The sequence below is a fragment of the Aptenodytes patagonicus genome, chromosome 7, assembly GCF_965638725.1.
Source record: "Aptenodytes patagonicus chromosome 7, bAptPat1.pri.cur, whole genome shotgun sequence".
Classification (NCBI taxonomy): Eukaryota; Metazoa; Chordata; class Aves; order Sphenisciformes; family Spheniscidae; genus Aptenodytes; species Aptenodytes patagonicus.
The window spans coordinates 70,058,879-70,080,507 of record NC_134955.1 but is presented as its reverse complement, the minus strand read 5'-3'; the positions used below and the strand labels follow the sequence as shown (position 1 = coordinate 70,080,507).

The following is a 21,629-nucleotide window of genomic DNA, read 5'->3' as shown; positions in this document are numbered from 1 at the left end:
GGTTCCTGCCCCAAGACTGGTATGTCAGAGGGCGTCTCCCATGCACAAAGAGGACCCGTTTGAAAATGATCCCGTTCGCGGCGTCAGCTAAAATTTGAGGCGGGCAGCGTCTTTCCGATGGCGGATAGAACGAGTGCCTGCTCGCCAAAATGGAAGCAGTTTGATCTGCGCGCGGGGAGAAAGAGACCGCAAGCGATGGCGGGGCGAGGGGAAGGCGACAAGAAGAAGTCGCTTCTTTGGAAGCGTTAATGGCCGCGACGTGGCGGGGAGCGTGGCCCAGGCGCTGCGGCGGCCGAGGCGTGAGGCGCTTCAGGCCTGCGCGTCGACCGGAGAAGCTGGACCTTGACCGCCGCGAACCTGTGGCGGGAAAAGGGGCCTGTTGAAGAAGTTCTAATTGGGGTTGCGGGGAGTTAATTAACGAATTCGGGGGGGGCTGACGGCGCTGCCCGAGCCCCGCCTGGGGATGGCCCGTGAGGCCGGGGGGAGAGCGCGCGCGCGCCCGTCCGCGCCTCAGGGCGGCGGGAGCGCGGCCGCCGCGCGCCGGGCACCGCCCCTCGGGCGGTTGGCGGCACCGCCCCCGCGCGCGGCGGCCGTTGGGGGCGGGGCGGTTGGGGCGGGGCGGGGGCGGAGGCGGCGCCGCCGCTGGAGCGGAGCCCGGGGGCGGGCGGAAGGGAGGGGGAGCGGCGGCGGCGGCGGCAGGAGGAGGAGGAGGAGGGAAGAGGCGGCAGCGGCAGCAGCAGCAGCAGCAGCAGCAGCATGGCGGCCGGGCGCGAGCGGCTGAGCGCGCCGCCGCCTCCTCCGCCTCCTCCTGCCGCCGCCGCTGCCGCCGCTCCCGAGCCGGAGCCCGCGGGCCCGCTGCCCAAATAGCCGCCCTGCCCGGTCCTGCCCCGCCCGGAGAGCGCCCGGCCATGGAGCTCGCCAAGCCGGCCTTCCCCGCGCTGCCGCAGGCCAAAGAGGACTCTGAGGTGAGCGGCGGAGGGAGCTGCCCGGGGCCGCCGCTCGGCCTCGCCGCTCCGGCCCCGCCTGAGGAGAGCTGCCCGCCGCGGGGGCAGCTGCCGCGCCGGCCTCGTGCGCGCCCGGCCCCGCGTTGTGCGGCCGTTCCCCCCCCCGCCGCCCCGGGCTGTGGGGCCCTGTCGTCCCCTCCCCCCCCCCCCCCCCCCCCGGCCCCGGCGGGTCCCCGCTGACAGCCCTCCCCACCGTGGGGTGTCTCCCGTCTCCTTTCCCCCGCTTCCGCTGGGCCCAGGCCTCGCCCGCCGCCCCCGCGGGTCCCCACCGAGGTGCAGGTCCGTCCGTCCCCCCCCCCCCACCCCTGTACTGGTGACACCCCCCGTCCGCAGGCCCCGCTGCCAGGCGCTGTGCCACCCCCCGGGGACCACCGACCACATCCTCCGGTCCTGCCTGTTGTCCTCTGTTTCCTGCCGCCTCCGCTGCCCTCACAGAGCCCCTTCCCTCCTGCACCTCCCCTTTCGGGTGCCTCCGGCCTTTCCCCGCCAGCCTGCTCTCGGGGCTGTTAGCGAGCCCTGCCCTGCTGAAGAGAGGGTGCCCGCTGTCACGGAACCCCCCTCCCTCCCCTCCCCTCCCCTCCCCCCCCGGTTCATCTCGTCTGACCGCCGCTCCCTTGGCTTTTGCCCTCTGATGGTGGCCCCGGCTCAGCTTGCTGTCTCTGGTGTCCCCTCTTGGGCGCTTCAGTGTGTCACGGCCTGCCTGTCAGCCGCCCTTTTGCCTTCCGCTGCGTGTTCCCCCTCCCTTTGTACGGTCACCGGTCCCGTCCTCCATCTGCTGCTGGCTGCCTGCTTGCCCCTTTTTGTACGTGCAGAAAGGTAATGAGCTGCTAGCAGTGAGTACCTGCGCGTCCCCTTCCAAAGAGTTGGTGTCTACTCACTCTTAGATACTCGAGCAACAATTTGGCACTCTGGTGAGTCTATCGGGGAGGCATTTTTATGGTGTTCAAGAGCCAAGACTTCTCTGCAAGCTAAGACAGGTGGCAATATCTGCTAAGACTAAACTGCACCCTGCATGGTGTCAGAGGAGTCGGGTCAGTGCGGTGTCTGATTTCTGAGCTTGGCTTAGCTTCTCGGCTCTGACCCTGGATACTGGTGGTGTGTTTTCATGTGTCACAAACAGCTCTGAGCATCCCCCTTTGATAGCGTCAGATATTTAATGCGAAATGTCACAGTGTTCACGGGGGAAGTTGATAGTATCTGAGCGCCTCAGAGGCCTATAGATTGTTGCATATCTTGTAAACGTCGGCATGTATTTCTGTTTTAATGGAGTTATTGTTGAATGCTGTTATTGCAGCAAGTTACCTGAAATATGGAAGTTACTTTTCTTCTTTTTTGATTTTGTTGTCAAGATTTAATACCCTCCTCACTTCAGAGCTGTGGAGGTGTTTAGAGGTACCCTTGGCTGTTTTCAGAAAGTTGTAATCAGTTTGTATCTGAACACAAATTAGATACCATCTTAAGGCTTATAATTTGTTTGCTTTAAAATATCTTTTCTTTATGGAGAAACCAATCATGTTATCTACAGTTACTTCTGAAGGTGGCTAACTAAATTAGGCTGGATGGCTTTTTGAACCCGTTTATAACTAGAATGGCTAAAAAGAAGTGTGCGGTTAAAACAGTTTTAAAAACAGAGGTCACTGCCAGTCTAACAACACTTAGCTGATGAAAACTGAAATTATAATACAGTGTCCTTCAGAGTGGATTTTATTCTTTGCTTTTTTCATGCTCTATCTCTCAATAGTATAATGTATAGAATGTTAGAACTTCACATGCTGCAAGACCATAGTGGAGAATTTCAAGGACTATTTTTAAAAACTGTAAGTTAACTTTTTTTTTTCCAACACCTTACATTTGTGTCTGACTTGATCTAAATACACTATAGTTGGAGTATTCGGGGGAAACAGGAAAGTTAAAGCCGGTGTGAGAATGTCAAAGTTCTTGGAACTAACTTGTTAAGCAAAGTGTAAGAGACTTCAGCCTCAGGCCTTCAGCCCAATCCTTAAGAAGATGCTTTGGAAGAGCAAACTAAGGAAACTGAAATCGTTCTGCCCGCAAAATGTAGTTATTCGTGGAAAGCTGAAGATCATCTCTTGTGTATTGCAGTGAGTAGGTTCTTTAACGGGGAGTACTCTCTAATATTAGGAAGTTGGTTATGTATGGTTTAATGCTGTCTCAGTAGATTTGATTTCAAGATATTGGGGGGGAGGGAAGGGGAGGAGAGGGAACTTGGGGAATCCCTGTTTTACTTCCTGATGTAGGCTGCTCAAGAGTAAGTGCAACTTTGTGGTCATTTTAAGGTAACCTAACTGCCACCCCCCGGCTCCCTTCTCCCGGCTGACACTAGTAACCATGTGACAGCGTAAATAATATTAATAAAAAAACCAAAACAGCGAAATCGGTGAGCTGATCTGGTTGACTGCACAACTTCACACTCCCTAGTGCTGGCACAAGGAAAAGTCAGAGCGGGCAAGGCTCTCTGAGGGGGTGACAGCAGCCTGCAGCTGGATTGACTTAGGCAGACTGTAGGAATGTACTCTAGATAAATAGATCAGTTTTCTGGCCTGTACATTGTTTGCCATGTCACTAATCCATACGTAGTATTAGAAATTGCTGGATTTCTAAACTACTGACCTTGGCTAATGGTACTTTTTGAAGCTTGTGAAATGCCACGTTAAGAAACGCTGGTGATGTTTACCTGCTGGAGAGAGTTATGCCTTCTTTGCATTCCTAATCTGATACTGTCTCAGGAACTGACGGACCAGAAGTTCGTTCTTCTGAGTACTTAGTGACATGTGTCACTCTTTCCCCGCTCCCTGCAGTTTGTGTGTACTTAAAGTTCATTCAGGTGGTGAAACCAGGTTTGTTATAGGTCAAGCGCAGGCAGGTATTCGCAAGCATCTGCCACGCTTCGGTACAAGCGTGTGTCAGTGCTGGCTTGTGGTGCTTCCTCTAGCCCGCTCTCGTGTGCTGGCTGCAGTCTGGGTGAATTGTCCAGTTCTGCAAGATGCCCGAATGACGTCTGGGATGAACCAGCTCCCCTCTTTCACTGGTGAGTCTATGGCAGTTAAAAGCTGAACTCCTTTTTACAGGTCCTTATGCCATCTGAGTGTTTTCTACTTTTAATGTTTGGATATTCAACATGTAACTCGCCACGCTTGCGAAGCTTTTCTGGTATATGCCACGAATGTCTGTAAACTATACGTGTTCTTTTACAGATTGGCGATAGTGAATATGTCAAAGTCTCATGAGTAATAGTGATCGTACATGGCATGGAAACCATTGCTAAGCTTAGATTTATATGTCTTTTGCTAAAATTGGCACGTTTTCCAAGATGAGGTCTCAAACTTTCTTAAATTTGAGAGGTGCTGTGGGTTTTCCCCCCCCGCCCCCCAGTATAAATGTGTATGGCTAAAGACACATTAAAAGAGGGTTGGGTTGATAACAGTTAGTGCATGCTGGCATATTAGCACTGAGACATCGTAGCACTTTTGGAAAGATGGTAAATAAGGACTGGAATAATTCAAGGAATTTAATGGAAATTATTTTCCCATTAAATTTTAAACAAACAAAAAAATAGCAGTAGGATATATGTAATGCAAACACGACAACAATTACCAGTTCATTTCTTTGTTAAAACATTAGCATATTTGCTTGGAAGCAGGCTGTGTAAACTAGTATTCATGATGTATTTAGAATTTTTTTAGGACTCTCCATGGTTCTTGTAATAGAATTATCAGGTTATTGACTAAGCAGTCATATCTGCCTTTTTATTATGCATGTAAAAACTGAGCTTTCTTTAGCACATGATTTTTGAAGAAATGTACATTTCTTGACAGCTATATTTAGTCTGAAATGCTAATGTATTTTTGACTGCTTTTTAAACTATGCAGTAGTGCAGTCCATCTAAAGGTGGAACAAATTTCTTAAGCTTTTTTTACTCTTACTTTTGATAGGAAACACAAATAACCCCCTTAACAAACATAAAGTGATTCCCCTCCTCTGCAGACTCTTTAAAATAAGTAGGAAGCCTGTATTATAATATTTATTTTACCTGCCCCCATAATAGAGCAACAGAAACTTAAAACAAATGCCATGTCATGCTGGGAAATGTAAATCAGGTGACAGATTTTGATCCTGACTCTGTGGGATACTACCAGACTACTTTGCATATATCAAGAGAAGTGCACCGTGGCAGCTGAAGTCGAGCAGCCTTGTCAGTCGTGATGAACTTGCGCCTTGCCTCCGTGGGAAGCCTGTTGAAGGGCACAGGCATCTGCGCAGACGTGGAGGTGGCTCACAGCTGGAGCAGTTTGTGGAACTGGGGACTTAAAGCGTGGGGGTTTTATCTAAATGAGGATTCTAGAGAGACCTGTATGGTCCTTGGCTGTCTCAATACAGCCCAACTCAATAGGATGTAGTTAAAATAAAAAAGGGGGGGGGAGAAAAACAAGGCATGAAAAAGGACATATCTGCACCATTATAAACAATTCTAATAATAATCGGAATAGAATTTTTCCTTTGCCAGTTACTGGTAAAACTTGTTCATTACTGCACATTCTACAGATTCTTCGTACAAAGTGAATCATCAGGACCTTTTATTGTGGTGGGTAGAATTGCCATGGGGCGAATGCAGGAGAAATACTACTAGAAAAAATTCGGATGAGTCTCAGCTTTTGTGCAAGTCTATTTAAAAAGAAAATAACACAAGAAGTGTGGCAGTCCTGCCACTTGGCTAAGTGCTTGATATAAGCTGAAGAATTCTGCCTTTACTCCTTTATTGTGCTTTAATAAAAGCCAGTGCTGATGATCCTGTGTGCTAATTGGTATTTAACAAGCGGGTAGAGGTCTCTTTCGGACCAATGTTACAGAATGGGACAAATAAGAAACATTTGTTTCTTATCTATGTTACCTTTCTACTTTCCATTTAGTTGCCTTAATCTACCTTTTAGCCTTTTCCGTGGCTTGTGTGTTTCTCTTTGACAAAATAACCTTTATTTTCCTGTTGTACACTTCTTCCTTCCCCTGTGTGCTCTGTCATTCCCACCTGCTATTGTTTTTTCTCTCTGCCTTCCTGCTCTTGTATTCCTTTGTATTTTCAAAAGCAAAAATGTCTGTCTGTCTGAGGACTTCCCATTGTCTGAGTACTCTTTACAAATACACAGAAAACACTGTTAAACGCTGCTTCCCAGCCTGTGTTTACCATTGTTGAGACTGACCGAAGTGGGATCTGTGACCGAGGGGGGACTTGCCGTTACAGCAAAGCCCATCTAATAGCTGGCTTTGCTAAAAAGTGGCTTTACCCATCCTGCCAACCGCCCAGTGTTGTCACCGGTTTTGTCCCAGTGTTTGTCTGACCTGTGGTGACCTGGAGCAGGGAGCTTACTTTGTAGACAACCAGCTTTGCTAAAAAAGCTGTTAGTTTTGAGCTGTTATAGTTTCCTGAGTGTGGTGACCATAGGATTAAACAACTGTGCAAGGGTGGGAATGTAACCTCGTCCTTTAACCTGCCGCTGCTTTGGGTTAGCAGTACCGCCAAAGCCTTCCTTAACCTTGTTAGTATAGCTCTGCTCTTGTTAGTGACATGCCTGCATCTTGAGTGAACAAAAAGACTGGGTTTAATTTTTTATATTTTATATACTTGCGCTAGGACTTCTACCTGAAAAAAAAAAAATATATATTTAGCCCTGAAGTGGTCAGGCAGTTGGACTAAATGATCGTTGTAGGTACCTTCCGACTGAAATAATTCTATTCTCTCTCTCTCTCTCTCTCTCTCTCTCTCTCTCTCTCTCTCTCTCTCTCTCAAAATATATATACAAAAAAAATTCTCCTAACTGGAATAACTGTCCAAGAACATGAAGCATGACTGAAACTGAAGACACAGCATTTCATTTCATTCTTGCTTGTAGCTAATTTTGAGGCCCTTAAAGTAGCATGCTTCACAGGGATAGACATGACAGGTTTCAGTAATACTCAAATATTTTTCTTGAATATGTTTTCAGTACTTCATTTAATTTGTCTGTTTTCTTATTAAAAGATGGCAAATGAGTATGCTCTACTACTACTTTAGTATTTCATGATTTCTTTCGACAATTGTTTGTTCCATTTTACAAAGGCCATTGGTGTTACTAGCTTTATTTTTGTGCAGGTCTTTAATGATAATGTCCCCCCTCCCCCCCTTTGTTGGACTGTATCAGCTGGGAGGTTTTTTCAAAATATTGTCTAAAATACTTTCAAAACCAAGTTGTGATCTCATGTCATTGTGTAAATTAGACTTAAAACTGCCTCAGAATTAAGCATAAAGCTTTTGTGTCAAGGTAATCGTTAAGGGATCAGGACCCATCCACAATCCAAGCTGTAGCCTGCTAAGGGGGGGTGATAGCAGTGTTGGCAGTTAATATAATCATGCTCTCTGACTGTTCTGATATAACACTGTTTAGCTGTAATTTAAATTTCCTGTACAGAGCAGTACAGAGTTACAGCCAAGAGATAAGTTGGCCAGAGCAGACGAAGAAATTGAAGCGGGTCAGCAGAATGTGTGGCTGTCACTGCCGTAACAGTTGTCTTCAGCTTTGATTTCACAACTTGTGGAATAATGTTGTACCAAGTTTGGAGGAGAGACTTTTGAGTGTTATAGCTTATATGAATATTCCACTAGACAGGGAAACAAATTTAGGCAAGAGGATTCTGACAGCCCTAGATTTTTGAGGTACGCGAGGAACGATCAATCATGCAGAAGTCTTGCTGTGATGAATTGCGATGGGAAGAGAAATCTGTACAGAGAGGTAAGTGATGCTATTAATCAACAACAAAAGAGCTGTCTGAGTGTTGGAAAAGGGTCAGAAACCTGGAGTGGTCAGGAAGGCTTTACTGGGAGTTGCATGCAGCTTTTCAAAAAGGCTGGAGTAATGGTCTTGAAAGCAGGGAGGGTCACCGCAGATGGTGGCTGATGCCCAGTGATGCCGAGCAGATAAGGGGCAGCAGCCAAAATCTAGAAAAGATACTTCTTGATGTTGGATTCTCCTTCTTTAAACTACTGATTTGATTTATTTTACTGGTGTGTTTTTCAGCACCTTTGAGAGCTGCTTCCTTCATCTAGGGCAGTCTGTGGTTTGCAGGCTCTACTAATTTATAAGGCAGCAGGAGTTTAACCATAATAATGGAAGCGCAGTACTGCGGATTGCCTTTCAACCGAAGCTGAGATTCGGCAGAGATTGACTGGGATATACCTTTTCTCTGTGAAAATTAGATGGGTCTTCAGTTAGGTTAGGGACCAGTTAAGCGATGTCACATATATCTGTTTCACTCCGTTCCTTCTGGTGAGGCGTACGCAGATTGCATGAGGTATGTTGTGGTGCTGTGTTTAAAAACCACAGTCTTTGCTTCTGTGCAGATCTTGAGCATAGATGAGTCTCAGTGTCAGGGCTGTTAAACTAATTAAAAAATTCATATTATGAATTTTATATTAAGTCCTAGCCAAGGTCACTCTTTCAGGAAAAAGTCCACATGTACGTGCATTTGCATGTCGATGTAAGGTGTCAGTTTTTTTGCTATTAAACTGTTCTTCTAAAGAAGAACAGGTATAGCTATGGCAAAATATTGGCAAAATAACCATAACTGCTGGCAGGGTAACTCTTGATGTAGTTTGGATATTGGTTACCAAGAAGCTCTTTGTAGTGTAGACAAGTCTTGCCTATTTGTTTGTATCTTTAATTTATTTCAGCTGGAGATTGGCTATAGATAGGGAAGGGAGGGCTTTGAAATGTGCTTTATTCCCTCTTCTCTTGCTAGTCGCTCCATGCTGGGACAGTAGTTGAAGTGCTTTAGATAGTCCCTGGCACTTCATTTGTGTAAATACAAAATACAGCGGATATGTGCTGTGAACACCCTCAGTAAAACAGCTGAGGTATCTTAAACTTGTCCGCCAGTGAACCACAGTCTAGTTTGGGAAGATCTGTCAGAGGTGAGTGGCTCCTCTTTAAAACTTTGGAGTTGTGGGGGTTATTTTTTGCGTTCCTTCTCTTTACCTTTGTGTCTTGTGAGTATTGAAGATCACGTCTTCCAGTGAGTTGTCACTTAATCTGTAGAACCTACCAGATACTTAGCAGCAAGGAGTGCTGTTACTCTATCCAGCTCTGGCATCATCAGTTGTTGTCTTAGCAAAATTCTTGTATTTGGTCTGATAAAAAGAGAAACTTTCAGTTGTTGTTTGTCTGCTGGGTGCTTCAGACAGTGTGGAAAACATGGTTGATGAATGAATCCCTTAAAATGAGACCTCTGCTTGGGTTCAGTCTACATTAATAGATTTTTTTTTTTACATAATCTTGTATAACATTTGAATAATCTTGCATTGTTAGTTTTAAAAGCCTTGAAGGGCTGTCAGGAAGTCACCAGAATCACTTGTTCAGTAGTTTGTGTACTTAGATTAAATGTTTTCTTTATACCTCATCTTTCAGATATTTATTTTGCAGACTAAATCCCATTGGAAACTCTATCTTTTTGGCTTCTTGAAGAACACTGAAGACTTGTGTCTGGAGCCAATGCTGACATTTTTTTTCTTGTTCAGAACATCTGTGGCACCTGTTGTCTTTTGGGTCTTGGTTTCCTCTGGATTGTATATTATTTTGCACAGCTTACAGCTGTTGGGACTAACACAATTTTCTGCTTCTAACGCATTTGAAAGGAATATTTGTAACGTATTGTTAAGTGCCCTTGACCACAGTGGTGATGAATTTGTGTTTTCATTATGCTCCAGATTAAGACTTTTAAATTCTACAGGTAGAGTAATAAACCTGCTTAAGTGCTTGTATACTCCTGGAATATAGCTTAAGCTTTTCAGAGTTTATTATTCTTACTATTGTTTTTATAGTTGGACAAAACTGGGGTTTTCTTGCTTTTTGATGAGTGAATTATGCTTTTGTATATGCAGTGAGACAACAGGGTTATGCTAAAACACTCTTAGGTCAACCTTCAAAGGATACAGTTCTGTAAATATCATCCTTTTGTCACAGGATTTCTGCTTTCTACTACCAGGAGCTTTTATTATTACAGCTGGAACATGCAGAAATAATTTAGCTACCTCTCTGTGTCTTTAGCAAAGACCACTTCAGTGCATTTTATTTCCCTGTTTGTACTACCATTTTAGGTAGTATTCAAGGAATTGTTTTGAGTGGCTTAATGTTTGTTTGCTTTCTCAGAAATGCTGTCCCAGATTCAGTTCAAGTGGTTTCCAGGATAACTTTACTGATACTAAAATCCTTTCCAATTCCACTACCAAGAGCTAGCAAAACCTCGCTGCGTAACTGCGTGTGTGTCTGGGGGAAGTGCTGGATTTTTCTTGTGTGTCTTAGTAAAAAGAGGGTTAATGTGAAATTGATGCTACCGGTACAACTGCAGGTGCTAAGGTGGGCAATGCTGCACTTTAAGGGTCTGGATCTTTCTTGATGTAATCCTGACCTCACTTCAGAGGTGGAATATTTAGAGTTTAACTTTCTTATAGTTTTGAGGAGATTGGAACATAACAAGAATGACATATGGCAAAGTTTTTTCTTAGCTGCCGGTGTGTGTGGAGCAAACAAAGTTATGTAAATAAATGTATGCAGTCTATTTGATTTGATATGTTTGACTATTTCCTTTTTTTTTTTTTCCCTTCCAGCTGGTAACTGTGATCTCAGATACAACTCCTTCATGTGTGAGGGTCAAAGAATGAGTAAGAGCCTGTTAATAGAGGACGGTGGGAGTTGTAAAGGAGGAAAGACAGGAATAGAGTCTGCCTGAGCATTTTTCTGTTCAGCTCTGGCAGTCCTGTAAAATGGAGCAAAGGATGAAAACGTTGATCCTGGCATTTGCTCTGGGCAGTTCTGATAGACTGAGTTGGACGATAGTAAATAGTCAGCTGGGAAGAGGTCACTCCCAAGTGGCGAACCTTCACAAACTTGAGGGTCTGAGATTCTGTGGAAGGGTACGATGTGCTAGCTGTAAATTAACCGACAGTGTAACTGTCTAGGATGGAGAAAAGTGGAAGTTCATTTGAATGGCTTGCTGTGTTCATGGAGAACATCAGTTTCTAGAATTGTTAAAGCTAAATCCTGAATATTCAAAATAAAGTTAGTTTGAATGTATTAGGTGAGGCAGTGTAGACTTAAGGGAGTTACCTGCTATACTTGTTACCTTCTAACTGTTTTTTTCAGGGGCTGTAGGAATGTACCAGTCAGGGAACTTTTTTGCTTCTGTGGCTAGTACAGAATGTTCTAAAACTTTCTTCTTTTTTTTTTTCTCCCCACTCTAGAGGGAAGCTTCTAAGCAGAAAGCTGAGGTGTAGATGTACAGCACACTGGCTGTTCTGCACAGGCTTCATCGCTGATGATGTAGAGTACTTGAGGTTTCTTGACATTAGCTCTCAAAATAGTGTTCCTTGCACTTGAGTGTTACTGGTATCCATGTGGAGAGTTAGCAGTAAGCGTAAGCAATGTGCCTGTGGCGTAGCAGGTAGCTTGTACAATCTGCAGAAAACAGATTTTTGATTCTTTTACATAAGATCTCTGTCTGAGTTTGTTTTTCCCTTTATGTGCCTATATAATTATTTTTTGTTTTATTTTAAGGATTGGACCTATCCCATGAGGAGAGAGATGCAGGTATGACACTTTTATTTACCATTTGAGTCAAAACCCGCGGTGCGTTCGGGAGGAAAAAGAAAGTGCCCTACAAAAGAGCTGGTATCGAAATCAGTCTTTAGGGGTGAAGTGTCAGGCAGCACCACGGGAGGGATATGCGAGGGTTGCCAGCTTAGAGCACAAGTATGCTTGGATCTCAGTTGTGCAAGTACTTTAAAAAAAAAAAACAACAAACTTGTTGTTTTCAAACTTCAGAACCCCCAAAATACTGTATTTTTGTTTTCATGAATGTTTTTAGGAGATGGTTGCTAAAAATGTATTGGAGCCTTGCTTTTTAACTTAAATTTGGTTGGAAGTAAGTGTTCTCAAGTAGGAGCTCTGGACAATTAAAGCTTTCCTGCCATGGTGTCAGCCAAATCTTTGCACGAGATAAGGTCTACAGACCTACATGTCTTTATTGGTGGGGAGATAAATGGTTAAAAATTGATATTTTCCTACCACTAGGACAAAGCTAGAAGACTTACCATGTGTGTATCTTTCTCCATGAGAGCGATTTGGAATTAATTACAAGACACGATTATATACAAAGTTAGAGTTCCCTTCATTTGATCTGGGGCTGGGTAAGATGTAGTAATCAAACTGGCACTTAATCCAAATAAAGGACTTGATTCCTGTTCCAAAACAAGATCTCCTGCACAAAGATCATGTTTCTTTTATTTTGCCAAACCCATTTTTTTTCCCCTTGTCCTGTTATAAATGACACTTGATAGCACATCTCTCACTAATATATAAATTACTTGTTTCCATGGCCATAGCCTGAGTTGAGTGCAATGTATTATTTCAGATAATTTTGAGTTGGTATTAAATGTCTGTTTTTCTGCCCCCCCTAGGAAATTTTACCTGGGTTATTTTTAGGCCCATATTCTTCAGCTATGAAAAGCAAGGTATGATTTTCAGAATAGTGTCTCATAAGGCAACTTTGCTGTGGTGATTTGTTACTGTGGCGATACGTTCAAGTGTTATCTATATGGGTGTAAATTTGGTTGCAATGCTGAACTGGAACATGAAAGATGCCAGAGCAGAAGTAACACATGGTGCATGTATGGGATGGTCCTCTTAGCCCGCAGGATTATCTGACTGGGGCCGGTGTGAATGCCTCCCCTTTCCAGAGTGAATCTGAGCTACTGCCTCAGGCCCATGCTAGGGCAGTTGACATGTACAAGACTGCATTTTCCTTAACAATCTTGTGAGCTAAAAGGTTGCTTCAGGAGAAAAATGAAAAAGAGCCCTGATTGATTTTTTTTTTCATGTGGCTTGAAGTTCTGCATGCATTCGTATGCACACATGCATGCTCTCTCAATTCAGCTAGTCAGCTTTACCTACTCCTTACAAACCAGAGAAAAATGCAAGTTTGAAGTGACTTGCACACTAATTGCAGTGAGCATTCATGTGTGAGCTTTTTGTATTAAAATTGAGTCTTAAAGTTAAGCTTGAATATAATTTTTCTTAGGAAAAGGTAAACACTTGAGACTGCCTGATCAGTAATGTGCAAATCTATTTCCTTTGCTAAAGTGTTGCAATACAAATCAGAACTGGGAGCTTGCACATACGCAGTAAAATAAGGTAAATTGCATCTACAATAAAGTCAAGCACTGCTAAGGCAAAGCTTGTACCTGCAAGCTTACCTCGTAGTTTAAATGATCTTATTTTCAATGGTCTGATTCCAGCAAGAATCCAATGCTAGCTGAAAATTACTACATCATGTAGGGACTTGCAATTTCAGGTAAAGTGAAAGGTGGGCAGAGACAAACAAGTTAATTGAATGCCTTCTTTATTGCCTATTCTTTTTATCATTGTTAGGAATGCTTTTTCTTGCAGCTCCTAATAGTTGCGTTTTGTCTTTTTGAAAGACAATTTTTCACACTATGCTTTGAATATTAGAAAACCAACTCTGATTTTCCTTGAGGACATGATATAGCCCTATTGTGCATTTAAGTATGCTTTTCTTTTTATTACTGTGCAATAGATGGATTCAGTAATTTAAAAATCTGTGTTTTTCTCTTTCCACAGCTACCTATACTTCAGAAACATGGCATAACCCATGTAATATGCATACGGCAAAACATTGAAGCAAACTTTATTAAACCAAACTTCCAACAGTTATTTAGGTGAGAAATGTTCATAACATACAGAACGGCAAACAATGAAAGATATTACTTTTAAACACTTTATTCCATATTAACGAGATTTTTTTTTATGTTAGTGTTCTTTCCCAATATTTTCACATTGTCAAAAATATTTGAAAAATGCGCTAAGGTGTAGGAAGACTCTTGAATCCAAACCATGAAGTTTATTCATCCGTTCAACTCTAGACATAGACAACACCACAAATGAGAAGCATCCGTTAGTTTACAGTGACTGTCTTCAGTTTTAAAGTTGTTAGTTCTGAGTACAGTTTGTCCTGCTAATAAAACATTTGAGGTAACTTAATCAGAATGTGTGTACCTCTGAAAAAGAGCCCCAGAAACGAAGACTGGCCCATGTCTGCAAGCTGATGGGGAGCACGTGGGTGTGTAGTACACTGCTTTCAATCAGAGTTGAGTCACCTGTGGTATAGCACTTGTGAGCTTCTTCCACTCTGAGAGGTGATTTTGTCAGGGGATGTTGGAGCAGGTTCCGCACTTCCTTCCGTGCAAGGACAGCTCCAGAGGTTGCTTCTTTGTAGGTGTTCTGGATCTCAGGCCGGAAAGTAAAGCCAGGAGGGTAGTGCTGGCTTCCTTCTGCAGGTTTGAGTATTGTAGCAGGGTTGAATCAGCTGTACGTGTACAGGTGGCAGCAACTCAGTGTTATTGTGTACTCATAGCAACTGTTTTCATTGTAGGTATTTAGTCTTGGATATTGCAGATAATCCAGTTGAGAATATAATACGATTTTTCCCTATGGTAAGTATTTGTGTGTTAATGTGAATGGATTGGGAATGGAGTTGCCCAGTAAGAGTTTTCTGAACTAACAGGTGCCGAGTTTCAAATCTGGGATACCCAGCCTGAGGCACGTGGAAGGGCTGAGAACTCCTAAGTAACCTTATTATTGCCACTTTAGTAAGCGTGATTAACTCCTTTTTACAAGTATAGACACGGAGGCAGAGTTGTAAGAGATGTATCTTATTATGGTCTCAAAAAAAAAAAAAAGACTGGCCTCAAAACAAAACCAAAACAGGTCATGGGAGAATGCTAGTTATTTTGGAAACCCTTGGCCTGTAGGAAACTTATTTTTTTGAGCCCGAGAGCATTTACATCTCTTGTATCAGATGCTGAAACAAATTCAACAGAAAATAGTAACTAGTTGGTGTAACTAAGTTTTACAGCATCTTGAAACATGTTTACTGTAGAGGAATTAAAAAGTAACTTTAAGTTAAACGGTACCCGTTTCGTACTGACATCTGGAAATAGAATAAAGCCTTAGTTTTGAGCTATGCTTTTGTATCCTTATTTTAGGTTAGTTCGCAACAGAGCAAAAGCATTTTGTTCCTCCCCCCACCCAAAATAAAAAAAAAAACAAACCACCAAAAAGCTCTTCTGGCTTCCCCGTATATGGCAGAGGTGGTCATGTTTTTGCAGAACAAGAAGGCAAATGAGTTGATGGCTTGCGGCTTTTCTAAAGTATAATGCCATTTGATCAAACGATATCCTTTGCAGATCTCGCAGTTACTGACATCTTAGTAGCTCTGTGTTGGTGTATTTTTAAAGAGTCTAGTCTGAGTTTTCCCCACAATAAATTACTTAGCTTTTGCTTTTCATCTAATCAGCTGTTTCAACCTGGCAGTATTCCACAGACCTCACTACATCACGTCTCACCTTATAGATTGATCAGATTTGTACTGATCTACTTTTGTAACTGAAAATATCATTGGAGAACTTCTAGGAAGACACAGGTTGTGGTCCAGGCCATGCTGGTGTTGATGCATGTGGTTTTTTTGTTTGGCTGGGTTTTTTCTGTTAAGCAAAGACGTTTGGAAGTTCACTTTTTATTATAGTGGCGTAACATGTGACATAATGATTGTAAAAGGCACACACACTGGATTTTTATGCATTTTTATTTCTGGCTTCGCACTAGTTTTTCACTGACAATTTTACGGGTAGTTGAATGTACAAAAGAAATATAAATGTCCAGTTGAAGTGATGTCTAAGTCTGTATAAACAGAGTGCATTATTGTCACTGTATATAAAGACTGATACGAAAAAATCTACCAAATTTAAATGCAAGTAGCAGTAACATCTAGAATAATCTGAAACTGAGTCTTGTAATTTCTTTTCATTTTAGACTAAAGAATTTATTGATGGAAGTTTACAAAGTGGAGGTAAATCACATTTTTTTCCTTCATTTACTAATACATTGTTGTTAAAGCTTTAACTTAGTGGTGTATATTAGAGGCTCTTAAGTATGAGGTTATCTTAAATTTGGGGTCTTATTGTGCTTGACTTGAACTATATGATACAAGTTTAGAGCAAAGTGTTCTTTCCTTTTGCCTCTGACTGGAAAACAAACCTCTCTGTATATCTGGTGTTTTTGGTTTGGGTTTTCTTTTTTTTTCACTTTAAACACAACTGTGTTCTGTGTATGAGGTTTGGGGGGTTTTTTTTGTCCCTTCTCTAATATAGGGCCTTAAATCTGCATTGTGGTCCTGGAATGCAGATTCTGTTACTCAGAATCCTCAGAGGAGCAGGAATCCATGCTTCTGTATCCCAGGGCAGTAATGGACAGAGTGTAGTTAGTAATCTAGAGTGAAGTAAAACACACCTATTATTCTTAGGATGTACCTTGCTACTGTGTAGTTCTCCATAAGAAGGAAAATCTACATTTCAAAGCGTTTTCTTCAGTCTATACAAGTATGGTTGGTGTGTTGTTTTTTTTTCCTTCTCAGGAAAAGTTCTTGTCCATGGAAATGCAGGGATTTCTAGAAGGTAGGAAACTATCCATCCTGCTTATTTTTTTTTTTTTTAAACAATGGAAATATATTTTACTATTTTTTTTGTTTCTTTTCAGTGCTGCCTTAGTTATTGCATACATAATGGAAACATTTGGGGTGAAGTACAGGTAAGATCAGAGCGTGGTCACATAGTTAACCATTTGTCTGAAAAGGCTGAAGCGAGAGAGTAGTTTAGTACAGATAAGACATCTGATATGCCTGTAGGTATTCATTTTTTAATTCAAGTGGTGTAAGTGACTAATAAATTTGGAGGGAACGTAAACAGTTGTGTATTGATGCATAAGCCAGTTGTTACCTACTGAGATTGAGTGAAGACTTTGCATGGGGCGGATTATTCCATTTCACTTCGCTGCAGGTTTGTTTACAGCCTTTCTTTAAGAAGAAGTAGGTACCTGCTGCTAATGGAAACAGGACACCAGCCTACATAGGTTGATGCCTTGCTGTAAAACTATAGGAGAGGCCCCAAGAGGCTGTTCTAAGTAGTGTGTTGAAATCAGGCCAGCAAGCTGAAGACTGCAGGTGGGGGTGGGCGAAGAGTATTTTACAGCTACTGCTTCCTATTTTGCCCAAACAATTCTGGTTATACAAACCAGCCCTGAGGAGTGTTTAGAGGTCGTATATTTCCTGAGAACTGATGATCGGAAGGAAGACTCCTGAAACCACAGAGACTTTTGTCATAGGCTGTTTTCCACTGAAGTATTTTCTCTCTCCTTCTCTTTTTAAGGGACGCATTTACTTATGTTCAAGAAAGAAGATTCTGTATTAATCCTAATGCTGGATTTGTCCATCAACTTCAGGTGACTTTTTTTTCCTCTGGCCATAACTCAAAAGCCATTTGACGAATCATCTTCCTGCAAAATAGCCATTTCCGCTTAGGCTTAACATTTACTGTAAAAGTATGCTTCAAGTAAATGTCAGAAGCTATAGTAGAGCTTGGGAGGAGGATGAGTGGGTACCCTAGTTCATTAGACTTAAGCTTTAGACAAAGCAAATCCAGGAATGGAGTGGAAATAGAAATCCTGTTTTCCACAGTGATTAAGAGGCTCTGAAACAGCTTAATTGGTAGCTAAGGAAACTGCAAAGTGAGTATTGTGGCACACATCAGTGATGCTTCTTGACACTTGCATTCATAGGTGATGAAATTCACAAGCCTGAAACAGCAAACAGCGGTATCATGAAGTTGCTTTATCATATTCCAGGAGTCTGTTGGGTGAATGGTGGGCAAACATCAGGACAGTATGTTGAAACAGATTTGTAGTGTCTCTGCTATTACTTAGGTGGCTGGCAGCAAGATGATTGAATATCTCCTGAGTTTGTTTTTGTGGTTTTTTTGTTTGTTTGTTTTTAAAGTAACTCCTGCCAGGAGTTGTTGTGTAGCACTGAAAGCGTGACAGGTCACTAGAATGCTACTTCAAGGCCATGTATGGTTTGTCCTGGTAACAAATCTCTGAAGCTACTGTTTTCTAAGTTTGGTTTGGTTCTACCAATTGCCTTCTGGGAGCAATGATGGGTTCTCTGAACATTCTCACAGAATTTTTTAAATGAAAGCTTACTCCCTTCCTTAAAGCCATTTCTTGTCATCCTTTAAGTTTTCTCTTGCTCTGTCTTCCTGACAGTTTTTGTCGTTCACATCAAAGCAACAAAGAACTCTCCTCCTCTAAAATCTCTGCCTTTACTTTAAGATACTCTCTAGTCCATCCTAGTGAACTCTCTGAATTAGTCCTTCTCATCCTTACAAAGCATTATGCCAAATTAATAGCAATATGTATTATTAAACTTTTTCAGGAATATGAAGCCATCTATCTAGCAAAATTAACCATCCAGATGATGTCACCACTGCAGTTGGAGAGATCCCTCTCAGTTCCACCTGGTACTACAGGTCAGAAGCCTCTCCTGTTGTGTGTGATGCCGCCTGTCTTACCTGGTGTTGTGAGGTGACTTTTGCCCTCCCTAAACCAACCCCCAGCAGCAGTGAGTCTCAGACTTTGGGGAAGGGGATGGCTGCGGTTGGTGCGCAAGCTGTGTTGAAACTTCAGTATGTGGTACTTAAATATTCTGTTCTCCTGTGGCGTTGTCTGCACTTCCATACTATGCTGGAGAAGGGCCCTGCCTCTCCCTGTCCTTCAAAAACCCCGAGGTCCCTAGAGGAATCGAGAGTGACAGGTTGAAAGCAGCCAATGTTCATGACATAATTGTTGCCCTTAAAATTAAGGCAGTTGCTCTGGAAGAAAAGCTTTGCTGTGCCTTTAAAAAGATAACAGGGGATTAGGGTGTGTAAAAAAAATGTGACCGTAATCATACAGAGGTGTGCCAGTAGCAACCTCTGCTAAAGGTCAGTGAAAATGGAGTTTGGGGGGAGAGGCAAAGGGAGTGCAAAAATGGCTGATTCTAGGAAACTTCTCTTCCACGTGGAGAAGTGCGAGGGAAGAAGAGCGCTGTCAGCAACCGGCTGTCCAAAAGCTGAATGTCTTCAAAGGGTAGAGTCCCACAAGAAGGCAGTAACAACTGCCCCGTAGTCCTGCTCACAGCTGTGTATTGTTAGAGCTGATCTTTTCAGGTGTATCCTCCTTCCTCTTGCCTTTTTCAGGAAGTTTAAAGCGAATGCATGAAGAGGATGAAGAACTTGGAACCATGCAAGTGGCAGCAGCACAGAACGGATGATATCGGAGGACAAGCACTGTTTGTATTGTGAATTCTGGCCAAGAAAGGTGAAGAAAACTAGGGAAAAAGAATTAATAATGCAAAATGACGAACACACACATAGCTTCTTTTCAATTACATGTTGCTTTCAGATGTAAATCTGCCTCTGCAACACACTAAGCATCATTTTTAAGATGTTGGACTTCTTGAATGAATAGATGGCACTGATTGTTTTACTCCTTTTTTACACTTTACAGTTTTACTCTAAACCAAGATTTTTGGACTTGCAAAGAGGTATTATTGCAATAATGCACTTTTCATACTTGAAATTTCTTTATTTGTATGATATAAAGTTATTACTTTAAACAAAATGCAAGCTGGGGGGATTTGTTTATAAAGTTATTTGTGTAATTTATAACAAGAGACTTTAGTAAAGAAAAAGTTTGCTAAAACTCACCTTGTTCTCGGTATATATTATGGTCATGCTTGTAGAAATGTGCTTTATGAGCTGCACTATGCACTTCTACTGGCAATTGAGCAACGGCAGTGATCTAATCGGTATTTAACTCTTTACCTTGTTATAAGACCTCATTATATACTGAATTATTTTGAGACTGACACTCTGAGACCAATTTAAGACAAAATACTGTTCTAAAAATCTCACCTTGTTTTATGCAAGCTGAAGTTTAACAGAGTACTGATTAATTACTTAATAAAATAGTCATGTGCTGAATTAATACAGAGGGCAGCTACCAATTTTACACACATCAAGACTGAATTCTTTTAGCTAGCATTAAAAAGCTGCTTGTTAAATTAGTTATAGGTTGATTTAAGTTGAACCAAGCCAGTATTGTCTGTCCATCTGCTAGAATAGTGCGTCTTCAAACTGGTATTGAAGGAGTAGTTCCCTTTGCAAGACAATAGTTGCATCATTTGATGAGGTAAAAATTGGGTTGGTGTTTGAGAACTGGGGCCTAAAGCACTGGCTGTAATAGTAACAAGACCTAAAGGATTCACCTCAGCTCTTCTAAGGATTAGAGTCAATTAAGGCCACACACTTATCAGTGCTTTAAAGTTTTTTTCCAACTGGGAATTGCCAAGGCGGTTCGTGCACTTTAACTCTTCTCCCTTCTCGGAAGCGCTGTGATAACCGCTGGTTGTGCAAGTACAGTCTCAGTTCTGCATCTCTGCTTCATTTGCCGATCAGTCTGTCGCATAAAAGATACGACTGGAATGATGGCTCCTTTAGAGCAGTGTGGTGACTGAGCAAATTACAAAGCTGTTAGAAGAACTTGTGGATTTGGGAAATCTGAGCTTGTAATTAGACTATATTTTAAGAGGGAACAGGTGGGCTCAAGAGTTGAATCAATATAAAAGACATTTGGGGATCTGAGCATCCAGCTATCTCCCTGTACTCTGATACGGCTGCGTGCGAATGGCCAATGTCCTCTGTCAGCCTCAGGAATGAGCAACCTGCGCTGGGGGGGACCCTCTGAGGGCAGATACCTTTGAATTTGAAGGCACGAATCTAAACAGTGAAGCCATTTTGTACTGCGAGGATCTCTTCTGATGCTGCCTGTTGCTGCAGGATCGTCCAGCAGCTTGTTTGCTTTGTAGGAGCCTGTTTACTTTGTGGGAGTTCTGCCTCACTTTGTGTATTCAAGGCAAGCTGACCATGCCTGTGACTTGCTGATCTTTGCTTAGTCACTGCTCCTCTGCCTTGTCTTGCAGCTCCTCGGAAGGCTGGCTGAGGGGCAGCCCCTCCAGAGCAAGCCTGAGCTCTTGGCTTGTGTCAAGGCTCTTGCAAGTAGTTAGGGAGATTCTGGTTTGAAAACTACTGCCTGGGCTAAAGTGTGCTGCTAGAACAGATGTTGGTGACACCTGAGGAGGAAATCCTCCTGCAGGAAGTCAGGGCTTTTAGCTGAGCCAGGACACCTGGGTGCGGCTTTATAGCCTAATACCCTCTTCTCCTGTGGAATGTGAAGGCCCTGGGGTGCTGCCGATGGGGAGGGTTCACAGGTTCAGCAGAGCTGAACCAGCGTCCAGCAGCACTTTCCTGTTACTGCTGTCTGTCCTCTGCCACCTGTGTCGGTGACGGAGCAGTGCAAATCCTTCAGAAAAAAAAAAAAATCTTTTAAGAAATGTATGATGCTTTAGTTGAGAAACTTTCAGCTTGAAAAAAGAAAGTGTTGCTGTTATCTCCTTAAGAACTACAACTTGTCAGTGTTAAGCTGACCGGCTAAGCATGCAGTGCTGGTTTTGCAGTCGTAGGGTTTAATATGTGCTGCTGACTGGCTCTCTTTGAAAGAACGCTCCTAGGGCTGCTGGGAAATACGTTCTCAGATGTTCCACCGCTTACCCCATGAGGCTACCACATGGCTGCAGCGG

General features: G+C 42.9%; 1 protein-coding gene across 5 annotated transcripts; it reads left to right on the top strand.

Annotated features, from left to right (window-relative positions):
* The first annotated feature begins 744 nt into the window (after positions 1–744).
* On the top strand, positions 745–19,697 carry STYX (serine/threonine/tyrosine interacting protein). Of its 5 annotated transcripts, none has more exons than XM_076345748.1 (13): positions 2,687–2,821; positions 3,958–4,053; positions 6,854–7,786; positions 11,603–11,635; positions 12,505–12,558; positions 13,685–13,782; positions 14,496–14,556; positions 15,935–15,971; positions 16,536–16,575; positions 16,658–16,708; positions 17,326–17,398; positions 18,387–18,480; positions 19,189–19,697. In XM_076345748.1, exons 3-13 carry the CDS (start codon positions 7,751–7,753, stop codon positions 19,260–19,262), a joined length of 651 nt encoding a protein of 216 aa, XP_076201863.1. In that variant the 5' UTR covers positions 2,687–2,821; positions 3,958–4,053; positions 6,854–7,750; the 3' UTR covers positions 19,263–19,697. The 5 variants fall into 5 exon arrangements, with proteins under 5 accessions (XP_076201861.1, XP_076201864.1, XP_076201863.1 ...); XM_076345747.1 differs by lacking the exon at positions 2,687–2,821 and adding an exon at positions 2,907–3,106; XM_076345749.1 differs by lacking the exons at positions 2,687–2,821; positions 3,958–4,053 and adding an exon at positions 944–965.
* Positions 19,698–21,629: the final 1,932 nt, after the last annotated feature.

Coding starts and splice junctions, on each gene's coding strand:
- STYX (XM_076345746.1), top strand. CDS start 909: ATGGAGCTCGCCAAGCCGGCCTTCCCCGCGCTGCCGCAGGCCAAAGAG. Junction 15,972..16,535: donor TGGAAGTTTACAAAGTGGAG/GTAAATCACATT, acceptor TTTCCTTCTCAG/GAAAAGTTCTTGTCCATGGA. Junction 17,399..18,386: donor GATTTGTCCATCAACTTCAG/GTGACTTTTTTT, acceptor AAACTTTTTCAG/GAATATGAAGCCATCTATCT.